Source organism: Garra rufa, chromosome 14, assembly GCF_049309525.1.
Source record: "Garra rufa chromosome 14, GarRuf1.0, whole genome shotgun sequence".
NCBI lineage: Eukaryota > Metazoa > Chordata > Actinopteri > Cypriniformes > Cyprinidae > Garra > Garra rufa.
Window position 1 is genome coordinate 21,401,316 of NC_133374.1, and position 23,460 is coordinate 21,424,775.

The 23,460-nt window shown below is 39.5% G+C and overlaps 1 protein-coding gene across 1 annotated transcript in view; it reads right to left on the minus strand.

Annotated features, from left to right (window-relative positions):
* grik4 (glutamate receptor, ionotropic, kainate 4) overlaps nt 1-23,460 on the minus strand; it is a 514,994-nt gene that overhangs the window by 131,807 nt on the left and 359,727 nt on the right. Inside the window, exons 7-8 of the mRNA XM_073817307.1 lie at nt 18,116-18,294; nt 7,408-7,461 (exon numbers count right to left, since the gene is read on the minus strand). Coding sequence (XP_073673408.1) covers nt 7,408-7,461; nt 18,116-18,294 — 233 coding nt within the window. The remainder of the gene's footprint in view (nt 1-7,407; nt 7,462-18,115; nt 18,295-23,460) is intronic.

The following is a 23,460-nucleotide window of genomic DNA, read 5'->3' on the forward strand; positions in this document are numbered from 1 at the left end:
AGGGGGGAAGGATGTTGTATCAAATTACAGGGACGTTTCATAGCAGCGGTAGCTCTTGCTCTTCCTGTGTGATAATGAGGATGAGATTGGAATTGACATGTAACATCTGAAAAGTGAAGTTTCTGAAAAGAGCAAGCCGGAAACTGTACTAGATGTAGCCGGAGATGGAGAAAGCAGAAGGTTTACTGGAAAATGGAAGGACTCTCTAACAAATGGTAGATTTTTTAATTAAATTGTAGCTAAAGATGCTAAACAATAGCATTGTTGTAAGATTTTATTGCTAAGTGCATCGACCTAATCAACTTCTGAGTGTATTTTAGAATCAAAATTGGAATATCGCATAAAACATTTGCAGGTTAAGCGCCGTTTTCATCCAACAAGTCAAAGAGAACGAAACGGTCACTTACTGATAAATTAGCACTCACTATCACTATGAGAAGTAGGAGAAGCCACTGAATATAATAATTTTCATATATAATAAATTACTTCCGCCTCAGAGCGAGCAGACAAAACACATTAAATGTGGTCATTGCTTTCGAAGGCAGATACCTGCTGTTTGGCAATGCAGTCGTGTAAAACAATTCTGGGAGACAATTATACAGAAATACTTTGACACTGATACTTTTAGCACTGTGTCCATGCGACGAGATTCCAGTTGAAAGCAATTTGGGTGTCCACACCAGACGAGAAGCGATAGAATCAATCAAATATCACAGCCAAACAAAAAACGTGTTCAAACTCACATTAGACAAATTTAAAGTTCCCATGAAATCAAAATGGAAGTTTTTTGGCTTTTAGTATAAATATGTTAGCCTTAAGGTTATCTGTAAACTAGTGTGCTCCAAAACAATAAGAAAATTCGCATTTAGAAAATTAAATCATTCAAATCAGTCTCTAACTTCCACCAATATGGATCACCGATTTTGATGACATCACCCTGCACTTCAACTTCTCATCAAACTCTAGAATCCAAAGAGAATCCGAAGTGTCCTGCCCCCTACACTAAAAATAGGCGGTGAATGGCACATATAGGGGATAGGGAACAATTCAGACAGTGTAAATATGCTTACAGAGGCAAAAGAAGTCTGGTTTCGCTTTGTTTCACACAAACTGTTGCAGCTCACATAGAGCCTGCTTCGGTCTAGAGACTGAGCGGATCATATGTCTGACTCGATGCAGACCACAAAATATATCGGACATATTTGGATTGTACTCAGAAAGCTATTTTATATATAGATAGTGTGATATGGGTGAGATTGTGGCTGCCATACGCTGTCAAATGCGGCTTTACCAAGCTCAGCGGCTCTGGTCCAAGCTGTGAAATAAACAAATGGTATTGGCTATTTAAAAAAGGGTGCGGGACTGCTTGATATGTCATTCCCTGTCTTCCTGTTTCAGTTGAACTTACGTCAACACATAGAATAATGCTGCATGTTTCAAAGCACTTCAGTGGACCTTTAACTTTGAATGAAGCACAAAATCATTACCTAAAATTGTCACTGTCATATAGTTTGTATGTTGCTGTTCCAGCTGCAACGTTGTGGAAATAGAAACTTTTTCTAAAACAGCAATGTTGCATGTTGCCTGTGTGGCTACACTGTAAACGAAATCTGTAGAAATTACAGTATTACTGGCAGCTGGTTGCCAGTAACTTACTGTAGATTTTAATTTATGCTATTTACTGGCAACAGTTTGTTCAAAGTTAATTGAACATTAAACATTAACAAGTCTTTATCTTTACAGAATAAAACTAAAATAACAGCCTCATGCAAAGCATTCTGGGAACCAAAATCTGAAGGAAAAAAACAGAAAAAGGTTGATGAAGGTTTCTGGTTCCCAGAATGCTTTGCAGTAGGTTGTTATTTTATAGTTTTATTCTGTAAAGACAAAGACTTGTTAATGTTCATTTAACTTTGAACAAACTGTTGCCAGTAAATAACATAAATTAAAAATCTACAGTAAGTTACTGGCAACCAGCTGCAGAACTACAGCAAATTTTTTACAGTGTAGTTAGGACAAAATCTCAGATTAACATGGAAGAGACACATTTTATTGTGTTGCGGTGACGCATGTAGTTAGGACACGGAAGCAGATTAGGGCAGATGACTATGGTGTCGGCGGTGTGGAGATCAAAACAAAACAACGGTCAAGAATTAAATGTACAAAACGAGGATTTGTACAGAAAAATGTAGGAGGATTCCAAAATAAGTCAAGAGGAGGAAACTTTTGCTTCCTTTGCTTCTGTAAACAAATGTTGGTTTGTGCGAGACTCAGCATGCAACGCTGACATCCTACGACATCCACCTGGTCTTATGTGTACGAGCAGTTGGCGCAAGCTAGAATAAAGTGATTATTATGTTTAAATATGGATATTTTTCTTACAAAAATGCAAATATGGATGGATGCACTTTATTAGACTTGTTTTGGACTGATGAAGAAAAACTCCCGTCCATACAATTCTAAAGCTTGGAAATCCCAGGATAATTTTTAATATAACTCTTATTGGATTCATCTGAAAGAAGGAAGTCTTATATACATAGGATGAGAAAATAATGGACTAACTTTCATTTTTGGGTGAACTAATCCTTAAAGATTGTTAATATGACTGAATTGAAATAATTTTAAGAATTACTGTTTAAGTTTAAGTTTGCTGATGCCCACTACAGGCATTTGCTTTTTTTGTTTTGTTTTGGTGAATGTAGCTAAATGATAAAGTTTCAGGTTTTCTCTGTTCACGTATTAGAATAATTTTTTTTAGCATGATTGTAGCTTATGATGTTAATTTACAGCAAATCACATTTTGAATTTACTCTAGAACACGCATTAGCAAATTCTCAGCATTACTGTAGATTTCTGTCAGATTTTCTGATTTACAAAATATATCACTAAAACACACTCATTACTGTTTTAAAGAGTTTTTCTCCATTCATGTCCCAGTCTGACACACACTAGAAGTTGTTTTAGCTTGATTGTAGTTTAAGATGATAAATGACACCACTGTTGCAAGATTTTATTGCTGGTTTATGAAATATATAACTGAAACATGCACTTATCCAACAGCTTTAAAGATTTTGGCCTTTCTCTACCAAACATGTTTAGCACTTGTGTGCAACCTGATCTCATGACGAAAACGTTACCTGTTGGAACTTTTTTCGCAAAACGCGAAATACGAACTACTTTTAGCTCTTTCATCGTGAGTTGTTTTTCATGGGATTTGTACCCAAGGATTCTGTATCCTAAGTCAAATTCCATGCCGACTGAGCAACTGAGCAAGCTTCTTATGTCCGGAAAGAGAAACATATGGAGCTGTAATCATAACTGTGCACGAAAAACAATAACAAACTCGCTGTTTTACCATCTCTAGTGTTAAACTTTGTTGGACACTGCAGTGATATGTACTTATTGGTGCGTATTTCACATTTTGCGAAAAGTTCCCAAAAGTATGTTTTGATCATGAGTTCAGGTAGGCTTATATCTATAAAACATAGCTGCCTGGAATTGCAAAGACAGGTTAAAAGTAATTGACTTGCTGTCATCATTTACTAACCCTCATGTCCTTGTAAAACTTGTATGACCTTCTCATTTCCGATATTTTGAAGATCTTTGTGAACCAAACAACATTTGAGTCCTCTGACTTCCAATAAAAAACACTTAATAAAAAATACAATTCCAAAACTATCTTCATGTTCCAAAGAAGAAAATAAGTAGAACGACAGGAGAGTAAGAAAATGATGGCAGACTTTTTATTTTTGAGTATACTATCCCTTTAAAGTGAAAGCAAAGCACAAGATAAATAACTGCACTAGAAAAGTGCACTTTGGGAAAAGGTTTGTATGCAAGCTGTCACAACTAATGACTGATTTCTCAAAATGATTCACAAGCAGCAGGTGAGCATGATTCACAGCTTGTCTGGACACTGTGGAGTGCTGATTTACATTCGCTGCGAGAGAAGCGCTGTAGTTGCTGTAATGTACAGAAACAATATATCTGAGCCAGACGTCCCACGGGGACTTGAATTATTCCCATGACAGATGGACTCAGGTGAGATGACAGAGATGTAAAGCCATGTGTGGGTGTGATGTTTTGGCCTCGGCTCGCAGCTCGATCAAAAATTGCCTTTGAAAAATGCCCCACCCCCAGCACAGTCATAAATTGGACTCGCTTATCAGCAAATCGATTCCATCTCCTAAAAGGCCTAAGGTCTCTTCTACATCTAAAGAGGCCATCCATCCATCTATCCTTCCATCTGGTTCTCTTCTGAGCTTGTTTAAAAATGGAGGCAAGACAGTTCGGCCTCCATCTTGGTAAGGCCTCCAGCCAGCTACTTTATAGGTCAGAGGTTCCCAAACTTTTCAGTTGAACACCTACTGATGTAAAATATTTACCTGAAGTACCACCTAAATATATTTCAACAATGCAGCGACACATCTGCATGTTCACAGTTCTCTGATGTTGGTTAATGGTCAAACAAACAAACAAAATAAACAAATGGCATCCAAGTAAACAGAAAAATATTAAATTGTTTTCATTTTTTTTTTATTCTTTATATATAGGGCTGCACAACTAAGCCAAAAAACAATTATACTATTATTTTGTCATATATTATGATTGCGTTTTGAACTGCAATATGATCAGTTTAATATCAGTTTTATTTTAATTAACTGTGCAGCCCAATTTCTTAATTTTAATTTTACACTTGATGAGCTTAATAATTATATATATATATATATATATATATATATATATATACACATCTAAAAGAATAAATTCAGAAACTGTATTGCAATTTCAGTTTTATTTAAATTAATTTGACTTTTCTTAATTTTTACATTTGACGAAAAGTTAATAATCAATATTCAAATATATTTAAAAGTATAATAATTAATTATGTTGCAATTTCAGTTTTATTTTAACTAATTCTGCAGCCGCATTTCTCAATTTTAATTTGATACTTAATGACTATATATCTAAAAGAATAGATTTAGAAATAATACTGCGATTTCAGTTTTATTTAAATTAACTGTAAACCCCCTATTTCTTAATTTTAATTTTACATGTAATGAAATGACAATAATCAATGTATCTATATACCTAAAAGTATATTTATTAATAATATTGCAATTTCAGTTTTATTTGAATTATTTTGTGCAGCTATATTTCTTAATTTTAATTTTACATTTGTTGAGAAGCCAGTTACAATATAGCACAGCTATGTTAAATACAACAATTTTTATAATTGAATTGAATTGAATTTTTATTTTATTTTATTATTTATTTTATTTTATTTTACACTTAATATGCTTCCTGTAGGGTAAATTAGCTTTAAAATTTGGCAACAATTCCATATTTTGTTTTATTTGATTTTACACTTAATATGCTTAGGGTAAATGAGCTTTAAAATTTGGCAGCAACTCCATATTTTGTTTTATTTTATTTTATACTTAATATGCTTCGTTTAGGGTAAATGAGCTATATTGGTTCTTTTAACTAAAAGGTTAGACTTCCATTATTGCTGTCACGATATTTGACCACACACCATGCTGGTTTAAAAGACACTTTGCAACACGTCAGCTATAAGCAAAGGTGCCCATATCACCATACAATAGGTTTCAGTAATTCCTCCATGTACCTGCAGCACCGCAGTGCTTCATTACTCCCCAGAGTGTGGCCAGAGCAGAGGCTGAAGAGCTCTCTCTGAGTCATTTACTGATTACTGGGTTTCTGATGGATGTAGTGCGTTTCTGACAGGCCTTTTTCACACTGTGATAATGGCGTAATGAAACACCAGTGTACGGATAGGAGGACGATGTGCCGTCGGACGCATGAACGATGGCGGCAGGAGAGACTAAATAAGTGAAGGAAAGCGGCGTGGGGAAATGAAGTGGCTTCTTTAAATTAGGTTTGAGTGTGTTGAAGTGTGTCGGTTTGTTCCATGCTGAGTGGCTGCTCTTAAAGCGCTCTGAACTTAAAGCCGTATCGGATGAAAAAGTTTCGAAAAATCCATCCTGGTTTGTTATTTCTAGCGCACATCAGCGTGAAACAGAAAGATTGAAAAGGAAACATCAAAGATACTGTTTATAGGTTCCTTGAATCAACTCGAGGAAAAAAATCAGTGCAAGCGCCGCACCACTTTCCGCTCAATTTCAATGTGGTTTTAACACGGAGGCCTTATCATTAGCCATTTCCACTCAGATTTAAATCATTTTTTAATTTAGGGGCACACAAATGATTGTTTATGTTAATTTATGTTAACTTCCAACTAAGAAATCAGCCAGATTTTAGCAGTTAAAGGAGGCAAAGCAAGACGAGACGAGCATTTGAGGTTAAAAAGTATATAAATTGTAATAAAAAACGAAGAAATAACCCCTGTCATCCAAGATGTTCATGTCTTTCTTTCTTCAGTCGTAAGGAAATTATGTTTTTTGAGGAAAAACATTTCAGGATTTCTCTTCACATAATGAACTTCTATGGTGCCCCCGAGTTTGAACTTCCAAAATGCAGCTTCAAATGGCTCTAAACGATCACAGATGAGGAAAGAAGCGTCTGATCTAGCGAAACGATCGGTTATTTTCTAATTTCTTATTTTCTTATTTTTCAGCTCTGTGTGTACCTACTCTGTGTAGAGATTAAAAAGTATATAAAGAGGACATGTTTTTAGCAAATAACCGTAATGCTACATAAGACCCTTCTTCCTCGGCTGGGATCATTTAGAGCCCTTTGAAGCTGCATTGAAACTGCATTTCGGAAGTTGAAACTCGGGGGCACCAAAGAAGTCCACTATATGGAGAGAAATCCTGAAATGTTTTCCTCAAAAAACATAATTCTTTACGACTGAAGAAAGAAAGACATGAACATCTTGGATGACAAGGGGTGAGTACATTATCTGTAAATTTTTGTTCTGAAAGTGAACTTCTCCTTTACCAACTGAAGAACCTTTCTGTTTCACAAAAGATTCTTTGTGGCGAAAGAAAGTTCTTCAGATTATAAAAAGGTAAGAAAGAGATGGTTCTTTAAAGAACCTTTGACTGAATGGTTCTTTGTGGAACCAAGAATGGTTCTTTCTATGACATCGCTTGAAGAACCTTTTAAAGCACCTTTATTTTTAAGAGTGTAGATAAGACCCTTCTTCCTCGGCTGGGATCATTTACAACCGCATTTTGGAAGTTCAAACTCGGGGCACCATAGATGTCCACTATATGAAGAAAAATCCTGAAAATGTTTTCCTCAAAAAACATATTTTTTTCACGACTGAAGAAAGAAAGACATGAACATCTTGGATGACAAGGGGTTGAGTACATTATCAGTAAAGTTTTGTTCTGGAAGTGAATTTTACATTCTAATGTGGGAGTAAAAATGAAATTCGACTTCTTGACTGCATTAGAGAGTATCACACTTAAATTCTCTCACCAAGGAAGTCAGGATGTAGGTGTAGTACACTGACAACATCCCCAACTCTGAGGCCTGGAAGATAAAAGAGAAGAGAGAGATACATTAAACACTTTTGACAAAGCTAGGCTAATTTAAACAGCTACTTAGACTGAATCTGCGCACGGCATTGCCACCATTGAGAAGCAAAAGGCAAGGTTCAGTGCTTTGCGAAACCTGTTTAGAGTTGGATGAAAGCTAACAAAAGACAGACAGCATTTCTGTTCTGTCATTGCCATTCTATTTATCAATTCTCCGCTGTCTCCAAGGAAACCAAGCAGCAAATATAATATGTCAATCAAATGTCAGGGGTGAAAACACTTTCAACAATTATTTCTATGGAAACGCAGAGAAAACTGAGTAAAAGGGACAGTTTAGAGTACAATAAATGCACGAGAGGGAAATGGATTGAGCGGCTGGAGCTGTTTTGTCTTCTTTCTAGCAGGGAAAAAATGTTAAATAATTAATTCAAAACATATTGATCAGGAACAACCTGCAGTGAAATATAATCACATTTCCTAGAACAAAAAGAACATTGAAGTAACTTGGTAATTATTATAGGTTTCACAAATATTCTCTCTAAAACTGTTCTTGCAGATCTTTTCATTAACCTTGCAGCCATGATCAATAACCTCAACCTATACAGTGAATACAGAGAATTATTTTTTAGTTATTGTGCACTTCAGAACAGGATAGGAATTACAATGGCTGACTAAATTCTTGGCATTTTTTTTCCTGGTTACTTTTATAATAATGAAATTTTAATTATATCATCATCATCATCATCATCATCATCATCAACACTACTAACACTACTATAATGGATGGACATTTTTGACTCCTCAGATGCATTTTGTACCATTTGGGATAGTTAAAAGTTAAAAGCAGTTAAAAGTCATTTTACACTACCGTTCAAAATTTGGGGTCAGTAAAATGTATTTTTGAAATAATTATATACTATATATATATATATTTTTTTTTCAGAATTGCATGACTTAATCTTGCAATTGAGAGAAATAAAGTCAGATTTGCAAGATAAAACTTGCAATTCTGACTTTTTTTTCTCCTTTTTTTCTCCTCAGAATTAAAATATAAACAATTGTGATTAACTCACAATTGCAAGTTATAAAGTCAGAATTGCAAGATAGAAACTCACAATTAAGAAGGTCAGAATTGCGAGATAGAAACTCACAATTCTGAATTTTTTCCTCAAAATTATTTAACTAACTCACAATTGAACGAATTAAAGTCAGATTTGTGTAACATAAACTCACAATTGAGAGAATTAAAGTCAGATTTGCAAGATAAAAACTCACAATTCGAACTTTTTTCCTCAGAATTGTGTGATATTAACTCAATTTTGAACTGTGTTCTCACAAATGCGAGTTATCTTGTAATTCTGACTTTTTTTCTCAAAATTGCCATATATAAACTCATAATTCTGACTTTTTTATCAAAATTGCATAATATAAACTCACGATTGTGAGAAAAAGTCAGAACTGCGAGATATAGTCACAATTATGTCTTTTTTCTCAGAATTGCATTATATAAACTCACAGTTGACAGAAATAAAGTCAGAATTGCAAGATAAAAACTCACAAATGCGAGTTTATATTTTTTAATTCTGACTTTTTTTTCTCAAAATTGCCAGTATAAACTCACAATTCTGACTTTTTTTCTCAGAATTGCACAATATAAACTCATAATTCTGACTTTTTTCCTCAGAATTGTGTGATATAAACTCACAATTGTGAGTTAAAGTCAGAATTTCAAGATAAAATAAAGGTGCCAAGAACAATTCTGCCTTTTTTGCCAAATGCGAGAAAATTGTGACTTAATAATTCACAGTTGCATGTTATAAAGTCAGAATTGTGAGATATAAACTCACATTCTGCGAAAAAAAGTCTGAATTATGAGTTTATCAATACAGTTTTGGTGAGCATACGAAATTGATTTCAAAATCATTGTAAAAAAAAAAAAAAAATCTTCCCGACCCCAAACTTTTGAACAGAAGTGTACATGGCTTCCTTAAGGCTGATTAATTGGCTAGTCATTCAGGCAACCTACTAAACAGTTTTTCTTGACTTTGAAATTAAGCATTTTGCTTATCCTTCAAAATGTGCCCTCTAAACTTTTAGTTTGAACATTATTAATGGTACAGCCCCGAAGTTACATTCTTTCCGACCTGTGTGACGTATAGCTTATATGGCAGAGCATAATTTGTAGACGCCTCATATCTGCTGACGGTAGCGGAAGCACCAGGTCTGAACTTCCCAAACTCCCGGCTTTGTTCCTACATTTTAGAGCATAAGTCATGCTAACACAGCACTCCCAGACACCTGTTCTCTTGTGGTTGCATTACGGTTCAAAGCAGCATCTGTATTATGGCACTCATTCACACCCAGACTCCCTGCCTAGTGTGCCGTAATGCCCATCTGCATTTCATTTGACCAGCGTCGTGCTAAAAAGAGAGAGAGAGAGGGAGAAAATGGACCAGAGGAGTGGAGAGTTTTTCCAGGTTATGATAATTTTGTCCTTGCGTAAAGTATTTTATAATGAAAGATTTTCCCTGCAATTGCCCATGTAATTGAATCCTGTAACTCAAGCTGGTGTGTGAGTCATGCTGTGAACATTGGCAAACAGCTCTAGCATGCTTGCCCTACACTCGCTCATCACAACCTAAATGAGTGCCAACTTTCCACAGCTCTGCCGCATGCTCATTCCCTATAGCAGTGTTTTTCAACCTTTTTTGAGCCGAGGTAAATTTTTAATTGAAAAAAATCACAAGGCACACCCACAATCGAAACTGTAAAAAAATGAAACTCTGTAGCCTCTATTAACAATATACAGCCATTCTTATCGAAGTGTCTTGAACAGGAACCAAATAAACACAACCTGGGGCTGTTTGGATGAACACAGAGCTGATATCCTGGCAGGAATTGAAGACACACACAAAGCTCTTCCTCAACAGCTCTCTCTCGAATTTTCTTATACAAACATAACGAATGCACTTCAAAACTAAGTTTTCATATATAAATTCAGGAATCACGAATATGACAAACTAATATTATTTTATACATCTATTAATTGTTTAGCTATAATAGTTGTATCAAATGAATAAGGAAATTATAGTGCCTTGAATTTATTAAGTAATGTTTAATTTCGTTCGTTTCGCTCTCTGGAAATGTAAAGAAAAAATATTGTTTTTACTTGGAATTCGTTTTTAATCCCTGGTTTTAAACAAGCATATATATATGAGATAATTTATATATTATTGCTTGAATAAACGTTTACAAATAGTGCTAGACATTTTATAATTAAAGTAATTAAACAGACCTAGGCATTTGAAAAGACATAATGAAATGTGTCTAATAGTTCCAAAAAGAAAGAGAAGCATTGGACATAATAAAAATATTTGAGACATTTATTAGGAAAACCATTTTCTTAACAATTAAGATGCTGCATGTGTTTATCCAGTCTAATCGAAATGTGCGTCTGTCCCCCGACTTTCCCAGCAAAAATCCCACCCGCTCTCAGAAAATACATAAAACTGACAGAGCTATATGCGTTTAAAAGTAGCCTATTAAAATGGTACAATGGCATTGCTCAGTTCAACGTGTTGGAAATCGGGCATTTTGTCCCGCGTCAGCATTTATTCAACAGTTAATAATGCTCAACATTCAAAAGGTAAATATTATTCAGCCAATAAAGCGTAGGTCTATGTATTTCATAGAAAATTGTGTTTAGTACTATATAAATTACAAAGGTTTAATTTACATCTTTATTTCAAACGACCGCGACCCAAAAATCATTAAAAATATTTTTGGATGACTCGTAACCGTGGGTAACCTCATTTTGGATCAACCCGCGCATCACTGTTCTATATACAATACTTCTATCTGCAGGTACGCAACGGTGTATCTCCTCACGCATGCGCAGAAAGCACCTTCTAGTTTGTAGTCGTGTGTCGTCAGTTCGGTGTGTTCGAGCTCAGTTTAATTGCCCAGACGCCCGTAGACGCAGATTTTGTATCGTATTCTCACTAGCCACAATGCCACTGTCAATGCTACCTGTCACATCCAGGCATCACTAATTCTCGTCTCGAAATACAAGGCAATTACCTATCTGATATGGAAGAGTATGACATGATTACCCTGCCGGTGTCACTAGACAGCGCAGACACTCGACAATGGCATATATGTGCCAAATGGCACATATTCGCAGACAATAACTTATTAGTTTTCAAAAAATGTTTTAGACCAATTACGTGAAATTGAATAATTTCCCACGGCACACCTGACGATCTCTCACGGCACACTAGTGTACCGCGGCACAGTGGTTGAAAAACACTGCCCTATAGATCCAGAGAGAGAGAGAGAGAGAGAGAGAGAGAGAGAGAGAGAGAGAAAGGATCAGAGAGATATGAAGGAAAGATTCGAGTGGATAAAACAGAGATGGCGAGACATACACAGAGAGAGAGATGGGTTGAAGAGGGTATGAGAAACATAGTAAGGGTGACAAACTGACAAGGAACCCACTGTGAACCGTGCAACCCACCGGCATAGCAGTGGCGGTACTTGTCCCTGTCTCCATAGCAACAGGAAAAACCAAGGAAAGACCTTTGATGGTCATCAGACACTTTGATTAAAGAGCAATGGAGTGAATAGGGAGAAAAAATGGATGAGAACCATTGACTGAAATGTATGAAAAGCATAAGATGACATGAACTGAGCAGAAGAGTCAAGATAACATCAGAAGAGACAAACTGAGACAAGAAGAGATAACAAAACAGGCAGAGAGGAGAAGAGACTAAACAACACGAGCAAAAATGGGCTGGTGGTTATTATGAGATGTTATGATGACATTTGACCCCTCTTTATAAACACACTTTTCCATGAGCCAGTGCAATTTTAGTATCATTAACATTGAGTATTACAGTTTTTCTTCATAATTTGAATCAGGTTAATATAGGCGTTTTTCCTGAACGCGGAAGTAAGCCGGACTCTTAACTGAATGCTTTGCATTTCCGGTCTGCATTGTTTCTAGTCAGATTATCGTATATTCCGAGATAATAATCTAATGTTAAACCTATTAAAATATTTTTACATGGCACATGGCTCCATAACGCCATCACCTGGCAATGTTGCAATGACCGCCATTTGTCAGTGCCTAACTTTAATGAGTGTGTAGATGACACAAAGCTGCGGACGTTAGCTACATTAAAAACAGATAGACGCTATTTGAATGGGTTCCTATGGAGACAGAAAAGCATTCAAACTGACGTTAGAATTCGTAATGGCGGTGTGCATCGTTTACTCAGGAAAAAGGTATATTTATACAACAGTTCGTTCTGGTCCTTGAATCTGATTGGCTGAGAGGAGTGTGATATTCTAAAAAATAACAGAACTCCAACTTTCACCGTTTGTATCACTCCACTCATGGCGGATGCACAAATGCACTGTAATTTTGAAAATAATACTGATTTTGTGTCACGGAATGTAGTTTTAAGAATTTTTTAGGCGAGAATGTACTTGTTTAGGCCCTGTTTATAGGTCTGAAAACATTATTGCAGTCTCCGGACTTTCTAAGCAACGATAAACTTTCATCACCACAACAGAAGGCCGCCTCTTCTTTCATTCGATTGGACAATTGAAAAAAAAAAAATGCGAATGACGTCGGGCGTTTTCTGCTCAGAGTTGCTTTTTTTTTTTCAACCCCAACAGCTAAAGTCTGTCTACACTGGACGCGACAAAGCAACCATTGCAAATCATTTAAACTTTGTGTGAGCACATCATAAATAGAATGCGGCAGCAGATTACTGTCGGGGATTTGCAGCATCGCACCGCATCCAGTGTAGACAGCATAATAGGTTCTATTGTATTTTGTTGCGTCGCAACGCGCCACGCAGCTCGCGTCCAGTTTAGACACGGTGTTAGACTTCTAATATGCAGTTTAATAAACATAACCTCCATTACATTTCTGTAACATTTGCTTGCTGTTTTCGGAGATGTAAGCTCCAGGGCGTCAGCAGCCGTTCAGCACTCATGAACCCACTGAGAGCAGCCTTACCTCGGGCAGATCTTTTGAAATTTGCCACTGGCTCTGATGTCCCTATAGTGGTTAAATATGAGATATAATTAATTTGGGTTCAATCTAACAGGCAGTCTTTGGTCTCATTAATCTATTATTTGTTCCAGAGCAAACTGTTTTGGTTGAGGGCAAATACATGGCTTTATTAAGGCTGATTAATTGACTAGTCATTCAGGCAACCCACTGAACAGTTTTTCTAGACTTTGAAATTAGGCATTTTGCTCATCCCTTCTCTAAAATATGCCCTCTAAACCTTTTGTTTGAACATTATTAATGGTACAGCCACAAGTTATGTTTTTATTCCGACCTGTGTGACGTATAACCTATATGGGAGAGCATAATATGCAGACGCCTCAGATCTGCTGACAGTGGCGGAGGCATCAGGTCTGAACTTCCCAAACCCCCAGCTTTGTTCCTACATTTTTGTACTTGTTTAGACATCAAATATGCAGTTTGTTAATAAAGATCATGTATCTTTGAAAATTAGCTTCAATGTTTTTGGATATGTGAGCTCCAGGGCATCAGCGGCCATTCAGCACTCATTAACACTTACCTCAGCCAGAACTTCTGGAATTTGCCGCTGGCACTGATGTCTCTACAGTGGTTAAACATGAGATATAATCTATTCATATCATTGATCTCATTAATCTATTATTTGCTCCAGAGCAAATAGTTTTGGATGAGGGCAAAAACTCATCATGTTATATTTTATGTAAATTTAATGCTGTATATCAGAGTGCTGCCTTTGCACTTTTGACTGAATTGCCTAGCTTTCCTTAGCGGACATTCAAAATAATGTTTTATTGTGAGTATGAGATTGAGCTGAAGAATGAATGCTGTATCAGATACAGGTAATCACACTCATTCAGTCCATCTCTCTCTCATAATGCTCTATATACTACAGTGAGCTTTTAATACAGGAATACAATAAGTTTTAAATAAAGCAACTCAATGTTGTTTCTTATGTATTTACACACTCGGGCCATCAAACTGTAAACATGTAATATCACACTCGTAGTCATGCTGTATGGCTATATAAGCAACTTTCTGTTGGACACTGCTGCAAATTTACTCAACCAACTTAAACCTGTTGCGAAATCTTGTAGGAAAATCTTTTACCCTCACACTAACTTCCCAATAACATAGATTTCTATTGAAATTCACCTTTGAAAAGTCACAGAACAACAGTAAATGTGACTGCATCTTAAAAGCCTACAAGGGGCCATTCACACACACAATGGATTTTTGCATAAAAAAGTGACAAGCAAAGTGAAAAAAAGGTCTAGAGATGTGTTTTTTATGTTGAACTTCTTTTAACTTCTGCATTTTTAGAACGTCTCACACACAAGACTTTGTCCATTTTCTCTCCATCAATCACTTTCACTCTCTTTTAACTGGTTCCTGCTATCAGCCTCTCCTGCAGAGCCATTAATTTCTCTTTCCTGAAAATAATGATTCATGTTTAATTATGGCTCACACTTACTGTATGCTGCAGAGGTGTATGTGTGTTCAGCCAGTCATCTATACTGAATTATTCAGTCATGAGGCTGCATCCATGTGTGCTCATGTTCATTTGCATTGAATGTATCAGAAAGAGAGATTTATTTACTACAGCTCATACATGTCAATCTTACAAATGAGGAGCAACAGACTCGACTGAGTTTAAGGGTGGGATGAATCTCTTACATTTAACTCTTACACTTAAAAGACACATGAACAAAAGGTCACGAGAATAATTCTACACTGCGAATCTAGTGGAACACTTACTTATATAGTTTAATGGCATCATTAAATTCTTCCATCTTTATGAGCGATTGTTAATCCTATTCTGAGGCTCAAGGTCACGGTCATTGACATCCAGATCTATCATGCAAATAGTAATAGCAAACTATTTTCAGCTTATAATTACATAATCATAGGCTTTTTACTCTTTTATTTCTGCAAACTTTTCAAACCCTAGATGGATCCTTTGAAAGCCTATATTTCCACCAGGCAATTATGATTCACAATTCTGCCTTTTTCTCCTCAGAAGTCAGAAAAACAAGTTTACATCTCACAATTACACTTTTTTTCTTACAATTCTCGCAGTTCTGTTTCTATTTAGTTCAAGGTTTTTTAGTAATATTTTAATAGAAAACATGACAAAAACACTGCTTAGTGAAATCATTTTTTTTTTGGATTGTATCCCTATGAAAGCTTATTTCTACCATGCAATAATACATTTTTTTTTCAGTGAATTTTTCTCTCACAATTGACCCTCTTTTTTACTGTTGCTATGTTCGACAGCAGTAACACATCAGTAAAAAGAGGACACTGACAAAGCGGCGTCAGACAAGACAGAGCAGGTTACTTTAGGTATGAAACAAAGTGTCAGCTTTCAAATTGTGTCATTTTGTAAGAAATTAGAACAATAAATACAATTTCGTGGCTATTTAATGTATTAAGACAGATCGCTGTAGTGCCTTCAATCCTTTTTACTAGTTACAGTGTGAAATAAACATGAAAGAACACTAAAAGGTATCTTGTTTCATCTGCGTAATACACACACAAGTTGAAGTCCACCGAAGTTAATCTACTCTCCTTTCGAACAAAATAGCAGATTCTGCATTATGATTGGTCAGATTACCATCAATCAAACTCCCTGCGAAGGGTCAATTCTGACTTTCCTCTCAAGCTGCATTTCCATTACTCTTCAAATTGTGCAAATTAAAAATTGCGAATTAAATAAACGCTGAATGGAAATGGGTCAATTTAGCTAAAACTCCTATATATTGCATAAATGTTTTTACATGTGCATGAGGTGGTTTTTCAGGCAATTCGAAAAAGAAATATTTCACAAAACTGCAATGGAAATGGCTTTTTCACATTTGCAGGTCACCTTGCTTACATAAAAGTCACATGATCATTCTTTAATGTACTATAACCTCAAAAAACACCTCATAAGTGCCCGCTTACACAAGCATTGACTACAGAAAGCTTGAATTAAGGGGCTTTCCTTGCTATTAAAGCTTAGATAAACTTAGATATTTACACTTCACAAATCTGCGGAGCTGATCAAGGGCCACTCTAGTCAATGCTTGTGTTTATATGAGATGCACCGCAGCTCGTTTCAGTTTCAGAAGTGGCTCTCCACGCTGCTTCTGTAAAGATAAATGCTGATGTCTCCAACACATTAAATGAATGGCTAGTGCAGTGGTTTTTGACATGCGTAAACCTATCAACATCCATCGCATAACACCAGTAAATAGAAACACCGCCATTTTGCAACAGTTTTTTAATCAAACATCGCAAATGTTTTGCATAAATCTGTAATGGAAACGCAGCTTCAGAATTCTTTTCAGAACTTCAATATAACCTTGAGAAAAAAAAGTCAGAATTGCAATTTGTTAACTTGTAAGATATAAACTTGCATTTCTGAGAAGTCTGAATTCAGAAATAAAATTTAGCTGCTAGAGAAAAATAGTAGACTTATTAGATTAAAAGTCACTGTTACATTTTCATTTAGATTTTATTTCATGGCAGAAATAAGCTTCAGTAGGATCCAGCAAAGGATTGAGATGGACACGCTGCAAATACCGTTTGACTAATCAGTAATTTTGGTTTTCCATTAAAATAATACTAAACAAACATAAACAGAATAAATTTACTTCATAATATATATTTATAGAGAACCTACTCTACCGATCACCACTAGAAGTCTCTTATGCTCATCATGGATGCATTTATTTGATCAAAAATATAATTTATTCCTGTGATGCAAAGCTGAATTTTCATCAGCTGTTACTCCGGCCTTAAGTGTCACATGATCCTTCAGAAATCATTCTAATATGCTGATTTATTATTAGAAATATCAATGTTGGAAACAATTGTGCTGCCAAATATTTTTTTGGAACCTGTGATTCTTTTTTTCAGGATTCTTTGATGAATAACAAGTTAAAAAGAACAGCATTTATTCAAAATAGAAATCTTGCTATCACTATGCTATCACTTTTTATTAATTGAACAGATCCTTAGGGAATAAAAGTATTAATTCTTTTCAAAAAAATAAAGAATAAAAATGTACTTGCCCCAAACTTTTCAACCTTTTATTGATTAAAGAATCCTGAAAAAAGTATCACAGGTTCCAAAAAAATATTGAGCAGCACAACTGTTTCCAGCACTGATAATAAATCAGCATATTAGAATGATTTTTGAAGGATCATGTGACGCTGAAGCCTGGAGTAATGATTCTGAAAATTCAACTTTACAGATATGAATTGCATTTGAATGTATATTAATTTCGAAAAACATCATAATAATAATAATCTGTACTTTTGATCAAATAATCACAGCCTTGATGAGCATCAGAAACTTTAAAAATCATAAAAAATTGTACTAATCCCAAACTTTTGAGCAGTTAGTGTGTATTTAATTGTAACCCACTGGTGAAGAAAAATAAATATTAGTAAAAATAATAAAAAAATAACTAATTAACTTACACAAATTTGGTTTTAGGTAATTTAATGCTTTTGATTTAATTAAACTGATCTTGTTTCATGGGTATTTAGACAAAAATAATGAATTTTTTACATAACAGGCCTACTGTCAAGCTGGGACGTACCCTTTCCAAAATAACGTGAGACATGGTGGCGTTGGCGTCCACTATGATGGTGGCAGTCTTGTCATCACGGATCTCCTTGAGGAGGGGGGTGGGATCCTGGCTGTCATCCAGCATGCGAACGGAAAGGGTTTCCTTGGAGATGAGAAACTGTCGCAGTAACACCTCCAGGTTTAATAGGCCTGTTGAAAAGGGGCACACACAAAACACTTCAGCGTCCTGACTTGTGTCACCTTTGCTCACAACAAGAAATACATCCTCCCTCTCTTTTCACAGCAATTATGATACTATGGGATCGTCCCTTTTATATGACTAGAGTTGATTTTCTGTGGGTGTGAATACAATGCTATTGTATTTGTCTGACAAATTTCAGCTAAATTATCTGCCAATATTTTTAATTGAATTTAACAACGATAACAAAGCTTTTTTTGCTGTTCTGTATGTCCGCGACTAATTTAATTAGCAAAATCATAATCACCCAAGTGTTTAATCTCGGTTCCTTTGGCAATTACGAGGCCCGGGAGAATACAGGACTTGCGAAATGCACAACAATGTATTGCAACAAAACGTGACATCGGTTTATTCAGATCTGACTCTTTAAATCGGAAAGGCTTTAGCTGCTGACTTCACACATAAAGTGGCCGATGCCATTGCTCACAGCTGTCATCTCAATTTCCTGCCGAGTTATTCAGCATATATTTGATTAACCATAAGCATTCGCTTCCTGTCTTTCGCTCAATGCACATCACATGCAATTTCACATTTAGTGCACTACATTAAACACGGCACTATAGCATTGCTAGCTAACACATGCGCTGACTGCGCCGATCGCGTTGGACGGGAACTTGTGCGAACAGCAAAAGAGTTTTTTTAAGGTTTAATCCCAACTCTTGGAGTTTAAATTAGGGAGGATTGGTGAACAGGGCAAAATGTGAGGATACATGGAAGGCAAATAAGAAGAGGAAAGAGTGTAAGGTTAAGTTAGCACAGTGGGTAAGGTGTTAAAGAGAAGGTTCTAGCATTGGCGAGAGAAAAGCACAAAGCTGCTTCCCACACAGAGACTGTGATAAAGGCTTAGCCTCCATTCACTCTGAGCAGCCAGTCATTTCCTCAGCTATCACTTTCCACTGGGCTTTTACAAAGCGCCAAGTTCATTTATCTTTAAAGCACACACACAACATGGGCATATGGTACAGCTGAAAATACACACATGCTTAAAAGCTCAGCAGAGCACAGTGCAAATAAAGCAGAAGACAATTCGCACAGGTAAATAACAGAAGTATGTACACATGCACTCGCAAGACTGGATTTGACTATGCTACAATGCGTAAACAAACCTGAGGTAAAGTCAGCTGTTTTGCTAACTTCAAACAGACTTGTTTAACTGCCACCAACCTGACTGGAAAAAAAACATTCAAAACCATCCTATGCAGGTTTCCTAATGTAATGTAGTCTCCGGGCCTGGTTAGACTAGTTTTAAAGATGATTTGAGCACAAATCAGCAAGCTACCTAACCTAGCTAACATGGAATGCTCTCCTAACTTTAGCAAGTTCTGGGAAGGTTCTCTCAAAGTTTTGAACAAACTTTCTTCCAGTAACATGAAAGGGATAGCTCACCCAAAAATGAAAATTCTGTCATTAATTTCTCATCCTCATGTTTTCCAAACCCATAAGACCTTTGTTCATCTTTGGAACACAAATTACAATATTTTTAATGAAATCTGAGATCTTTCTGATTCTGAATAGACACAACTGACAAGTTCAAGGAACAGAAAGGTAGCAAAGACATTGTTAAAATAGTCCATGTGACATCAGTGGTTCAATCGTAATGTTAAGAAACTACAAAAATACTTTTTGTGCGCAAAAAACAAAACAAAAATAATGACTTTCCCTGGTGAAAAAAACTGCTAAAACCAGCCTAGGCTGGTTGGCTGGTTCCCTCTCAGTCGGTCTCTACGACGTCACGTCGGAGACCGACGAATTGGGATATCGCTTTAGAGATACCAATCCTCTTCGTGTGTAAACTAAACGAGCCAATGCACATTGGCATGCATGATTGCATCCAGCTGTCGCTGATCACAGCGTGAGCATAAATACACAGCAGGTGCAATGCATAGACAGGATTTCGCATCGGAGCCGATCTTCTTCGAGAGAGACGCAACGAGCCATTTCTACAAAGAACTCTTACTGCGGTGTTGGCGGTACGGCGCGTCAGCGGTGGTGGTCTCCTGTGGGTGGAAAGAGCGCGCAGTCAAGGATTGCACTACCTGCCTTCTGTGTCGCTGCGGCCATCTCCCCTGTGTGCTTCAGCACTAGAGCAGTTTCTAAAAGAGTATCACGGGTGAACGTCTTTTTAAAGACGAGGCGTTTGAAACACAATGCCGTTTCACCCGTGCGTTTCTGGATGCGGTCGTTACCTGGCGCCAGGTGATGGTCACGATCGCTGTCTGACGTGTCTGGGTATTGAGCACGCTCAGGCGGCGTTTGTGGATGAGTCATGCTGTCATTGCGGCGGCATGTCCATCACGGAGCTGCGGACCAGACTCCGCTTCCTGCAAAGGGGCGGGGTGCCAGTTCCTCTGCCCAGATCTACCGTTCCCCCCGGCAAACGCCGGGGGGACTCTACCTCTGGCAGAGGGCTGACTGGTCTGACGGTGACGGTGGGGAATTTCCCGGCGGATAATCCGCTGGGGGTTCCTCCTTCCACCGACAGTCCGTTCCATCCGGAGCTCCCAGAAGAGTGTTCGGGTCCTCCTCGTGAGGTACCGCTCATTACTTTTGGGGCTCCCCCTGACGACCGGATGTCAATCGCTGCATCGGGGGGTGAGCCAGACTTCTCGGGGGAGGACGATTCCGGATCGCTGCCGTCTACTGGGCGGTCAGCGGTGCCGGATACCGACCCCGAAATGATGGCTATGCTTTCCCGGGCCGCCGAGAGGGTAGGGCTTGAATGGAACCCTCCATCACGTCCCGACCCCTCTCGGCTGGATGACTGGTATCTTGGGGTGGCCCGCGCTGGTTCTCAGCGTCCCACCCCAGTGCCCTTCTTCCCGGAGGTGCATGACGAGCTTACTGGGACGTGGACGGCACCTTTTACTGCCAGAAACCGCTCCAGTGGCACGTCCTCCCTCACCACCCTTGATGGCGGACCAGCGCGGGGGTACGCGGCTGTCCCGCCGGTGGAGCGTGCGGTGGCGATGCAATTGTGTCCCGGCGCCGCTTCCACTTGGCGGGGCAACCCGTTGCTCCCCTCCCGGGCCTGTAGGCACTCGTCGGCTCTGATCGGCAGTGCCTACACGGCTTGTGGCGCTGCTGGCTCCGCCCTACACGCTATGGCGTTGTTACAGGTCCATCAGGCCCAGGCACTGAAGGACCTGTACGAGGGTGGCCACGACCCGGAAGTTCTACGTGAACTCCGTATCGCTACGGACCTCGCGCTACGAGCGACGAAGGTTACGGCGCGGTCTCTGGGTCGTGCGATGTCCACGATGGTGGTCCAGGAACGCCATCTCTGGCTGTGTCTGGCCGACATGAGGGAAGCAGACAAGGTCAGGTTCCTGAATGCCCCCGTGTCCCAGACCGGCCTCTTCGGCGACGCGGTCGAAAATTTCGCCCAGCAGTTTTCGGCCGCCCAGAAGCAGACTGAGGCCATCAGTCATATCCTGCCCCGGCGTGCTCCCGCTGCTGCCTCCACCCAGCCGCCGGCGGCACCTCGGTCTGCTCGTCGCCGAGGGCGGCCCCCTGCCTCCGCCCCCGCTCCACAGCAGCCTGCGCAGCAGCCTTCACGGCGGCGCCGTGGAGCCGGTCCCAGGGCGGCCGCCCCGCCCGTCCAGGCTCCCACCAAGACCAGTGGGAAACGCAAGAACAAGCGTCCCTGAGACGGGCGACCCAGAGATGGAGGAAGCTGCTCTTCGGGAGATGGTGATCGCACCACTCCCTCCCCCGGAGGAGGGCCGGGCGGAGAATCTTTTGTTTCCTTTAAAAAAGTTTCTTTTAAGAAACCCGTCATCGGCCTCACGGTCGGTGACACCCAAATTTTCAATAAAAGAGCAGTTTCTACTATCTCTGGGTCCCCAGAGGGGACAGCGGGTGTTGCACGGGTTAGCCCCGGGCTTCACCCCCTCTCCCCTCCCGCCAGCAAATGGCGCTGGGCGGTTGGAGAGTGCGGTAAGACGGACTACTCACGCACCAGCTGCCAGAACGCAGGTAAATGTCTTGCACACACCACACACAGACACTCTGACCCCGCTTCGGACCGGCATAGAGACGCCCGAGCGGGGTCCCTGCGTTCCACCTCGCTGCCCCCCCGCAGGTACGTCAGTGGTCCCGCTGGTCCCTCTTGTACGTTGGCTGGGGGCCTGGAGAGGGCTTCCCAGTCCGTCTTGCTGGCTCCTCCGGACCATCAGGCTCGGCTACGCGATTCAGTTCGCCCGGCGTCCGCCTCGGTTCAGGGGCATCCACTTCACTACAGTGAAAGTAGCAGATGCCCCTGTCCTACGGGCAGAGATTGCTACCTTGCTGGCGAAGAAAGCAATAGAGCCGGTCCCTCTAGCCGATATGAAGACAGGGTTTTACAGCCCCTACTTCATAGTACCCAAGAAAAGCGGCGGTTTACGACCGATCCTGGACCTGCGCATCTTGAATCGAGCTCTTCACAAGCTACCTTTCAGAATGCTCACACAAAAACACATCCTCAGATGTGTTCGTCCCCAGGATTGGTTCGCAGCGATCGACCTGAAGGACGCGTACTTTCATGTTTCGATCCTTCCGCGCCACAGACCATTTCTGCGGTTCGCGTTCGAAGGCAGAGCATATCAGTACAAGGTCCTGCCCTTCGGGCTGTCCCTCTCCCCCCGTGTCTTCACGAAAGTCGCGGAGGCGGCCCTTGTTCCCCTCAAGGAACAGGGCGTTCGTATCCTCAACTACCTCGACGACTGGCTGATACTAGCACACTCTCGAGAGCAGTTATGCGAACACAGGGACCTGGTGTTGGCACACCTCGCCCGCTTGGGCCTTCGGGTCAACTGGGAAAAGAGCAAACTCTCCCCCGTGCAGAGGATCTCTTTTCTTGGTGTGGAACTGGACTCGGTCAGCCAAACAGCTCGCCTCACGCAAGAGCGGGCTCAGTCGGTGCTGAACTGCTTGAATACGTTCAAGAGCAGAGAAGTGGTCCCACTGAAACAGTTTCAGAGGCTCCTGGGGCATATGGCAGCAGCTACGGCAGTTTTACCGCTTGGCCTGCTCCATATGAGACCACTTCAGCACTGGCTTCATGGCCGAGTCCCGAGGAGAGCGTGGCAGCGCGGCACTCTCCGGGTCAAAGTAACCTCGGCCTGTCGCCTAACCTT